Raw genomic sequence first — 3,014 nt, 5'->3', positions numbered from 1 at the left:
TGCAGGCTCCTAGACATAGAGCTGAACTTCCTAAATAGCAACCTGTTCGCCGACACTCTGATTTGGGGTCTCTTTAATGGGTATAAGGTGTCATTTAATTCGACCGGTTTTATTTTACAGACATAGAATAAAATGTAGATGTCTCATTCTGCTTTTAAAGAAAGCTTAATTATGAAAGGAATGCCACACATGGAAAAGCTAGCCTATCCTTACATTTCTATACTCCGCTCTGTCTCTCTCTCTCTATATATATACATATGATATATATATATAGAGAGAAAGAGCTCATATACTTAAATTTTCTGCATAGCTCCTCAGCAGCACCTCCAATCCTTCCATAGAGCAACTCCATGGCCATTGCACCTTGTGCACCCCAAAGGGCTTCATACTGCCTCTCCTGTGTGATCCCGACAGACTGAAGCACTTCTGCGAAATGTGGATACATGGGATGGCTACATCGTAAAACGCTTCCAGCAGTTCTCATGCAGTTTTATTGACACCTTTTCACAATATCGTGGGGGGGCGCTGCGAGCGGTGGTCGGAGGCGGACGTGTGTCGCGTCGGCTCGGCGTTACTGTGCTCATTTGTGCGGTGTTTCTGGCTCTATTTTCTTGAAAGTGGTGTCAAAGTGTCCGGCTCGTCGAGAGGAACTCATCGATATCGGTGGTGAGTCATTCCATCGATTATTGGGACTTTACGGACTTGGAAAGGTGGTGACGGCGAGGCGGGGGCAGTTAGGCCTAACCGAGTACGGGAAGGTAGGCCTAACACCGGCGTGGTGGCGACGGAGGTGCAAGGGGACGGCATGGAGGCTGATGTCGGCCGGAATGCTGGGAATATGGTCGTGGAAGTGCCCGGAGAAGAATTGGATCCGGAGGATTGTGCGGGTTGGATGAAAGTGCGCACGAATGGAAGATCGGACGCCTCTGCGGAGGCTAGACCTAATTCCCATGTGGCCAGGCGGGTGATAGAGAGAATAGAGAGGGGAGCCAAGATGCCGAGGGTATTGCCCCGGGAGGCCATTAAGGTGATCATGAGGCCAAGAGGAGGTCTGGATCTGTCCAGGGTGTCTATCGTGAAAGTGATGTGTGCGATTGGCAAGGCGGCGCGTGTGGAGATGGAGGATATGGGCAAGGATACGTTATGCCCGAATGTTCAACAGAACATTGTGGTGGTGTGCACTGAGGATGAACAGCGAGCTAGGAGATATGCGAACGTGGAGGTGTTGGTGGTGGAAGGGAAGAGCTTCGAGACGAAGGCGTACGTGGCGGCTCCGTATGGGACGACGAAGGGAGTCATCAGAGGTGTGCCGTTGGAGCATTCGGCGGAGGACATTGACAGGAACGTGGTGGGCCCGAGGAATCCGACTGCGAGGGCGACACAGCGCATTGGATCGTCGGCTACGGTCATTGTGGTCTTTGAAGGTGAGGTGGTGCCAAGACAAGTGTATTATGGTGGAGGAGTTTTGAGATGTTCTTTGTATAGGAAGCATTTTGAGGTCTGTTTTGTGTGTGGGAGGGTAGGACATCGCTCGGATGTCTGCCCTACCCCGGAGATGAAGCGGTGTATGGGGTGTGGGGTTAGTGGGCAACAGGAGCACGAGTGCACCCCTAGGTGCAAGCTATGTGGGGCACAACACGTGACCGGGGATAGGGTGTCTAGGAATAGGTTCCGCACACCGTATATTGTACGGAAAAGGTTGTGGGAACGTAAAGAGTTGGATCATGAGTCGAGAGGGGGCTCCCTTTCCGGTGCAGGGGCTCTGAGGGGAGAAGACTTTCCGGACTTGGGAGGGTCCAGGTCGGTTTCGAGGGAAAGGGGGGATAGTAGGTCGAGGAGTAGGAGCAGAGGGGAGGAAAGACAGGTGTCATGGGCACAGGTGGTGAAGTCGGATGATGAGGAGATGGAAAAGCTCAGGGAGGATAATAGGCGGCAGGCCGGGGAGATCATGGAGCTGAGGAAGGAGAACAAAGGGCTGATGGAGAAGGTTGAGGAGCTCACCGGGGTTATTAAGCAATTGGCGGCTAAGGTGGAGAAGATTGCGGCGGAGGGGGAGCCTTCTCATCTGGGGGCGCCACCGGCTAAGAGAAAGAGTGCGGGGGGTGGAGGTGGTAGTGATGTGTCGGGAATGGAGAAGCAGATAATAGATTTGAATGAGAGGGTGGTGCGGCAGGAGGGAGGGTTGAGGAAGGTGAATGAGAAGTTGGATGAGGTGGCAAGGGTTGTCATGGGGATTGAGTCGTTCTTAACACAATGGAAGAAGTAGTTAAGGTTTGGGTTTGGAATTGCAATGGATACAAGGGCAGGAAGGCGGTGCTTCAGCAATATGTGCAGGCGGCAGAGGAGAAGCCGGATGTCATTATGTTACAGGAGGTGGGGCCGAATGATGTGGGGCTTTCGGGATACGTGGCCTATGGGGTGAAGGTAGTGTCAAAGGGGGGTAGGAGGGGTGTTTGTACGTTGGTTAGACGGGGGTTGCCGGTGGTGGAAGGGAAGTTGGAAGGGGAGAGGAATGTGGAGTTTCTGGCCTTGGAGGTGGTGTTTGGCAAGAGTGGTGTTTGTTTGTGTAATGTGTACAACAGCCCAAAGCAGAGGTTTGGGAAACTTTTCAGGGAATGTGTGAGATGGGCTGGGGATGGGGGCCTGGTGGTGGCTGGGGATTTCAATGCGAGACATGAGGAGTTTGGGTATGTGGACAACACGGCTAAGGGGAGGAATTTGTTGAGGGACTCAGAGGATGTAGGCTTGATTTTGGTGTCGGATTCTCGGCATCCCACGTTGATGGCTAAGACGGCGGTGCAGAGAGAGACGATGCCGGATTTGGCTTTTGTTAGGGAGGTAGATGTGGAGTGGAGAAATACAGGCATGGATTTGGGCAGTGATCACAGGGTAGTAGAGGTTTTGGTACATTTGGAGGGCAGAAGAAAGGGGAAGAGAAGGCACAAGGTGGTGGATTGGGGCGCCTTTAGGAGGGGTGGTGATATGGGGGGGTTGTCGATGTGAAGGGGTGGTCT

General features: G+C 52.8%; 1 protein-coding gene across 1 annotated transcript; it reads left to right on the top strand.

Annotated features, from left to right (window-relative positions):
* Positions 1-805: 805 nt before the first annotated feature.
* LOC115331111 lies at positions 806-2,427 on the top strand. The gene has a single exon (XM_029993173.4). It carries the CDS (start codon positions 806-808, stop codon positions 2,264-2,266), a length of 1,461 nt encoding a protein of 486 aa, XP_029849033.2. The 3' UTR covers positions 2,267-2,427.
* The last annotated feature ends 587 nt before the right edge of the window (positions 2,428-3,014 follow it).

This window comes from Ixodes scapularis, unplaced genomic scaffold (genome assembly GCF_016920785.2).
Source record: "Ixodes scapularis isolate PalLabHiFi unplaced genomic scaffold, ASM1692078v2 PGA_scaffold0__279_contigs__length_252992795, whole genome shotgun sequence".
NCBI classification, from domain to species: domain Eukaryota; kingdom Metazoa; phylum Arthropoda; class Arachnida; order Ixodida; family Ixodidae; genus Ixodes; species Ixodes scapularis.
This window is presented reverse-complemented; position numbering and strand designations above follow the sequence as displayed.

What these genes read in the sequence shown, in the direction of transcription:
- LOC115331111 (XM_029993173.4), top strand. Translation starts at nt 806, where the DNA reads ATGGAGGCTGATGTCGGCCGGAATGCTGGGAATATGGTCGTGGAAGTG.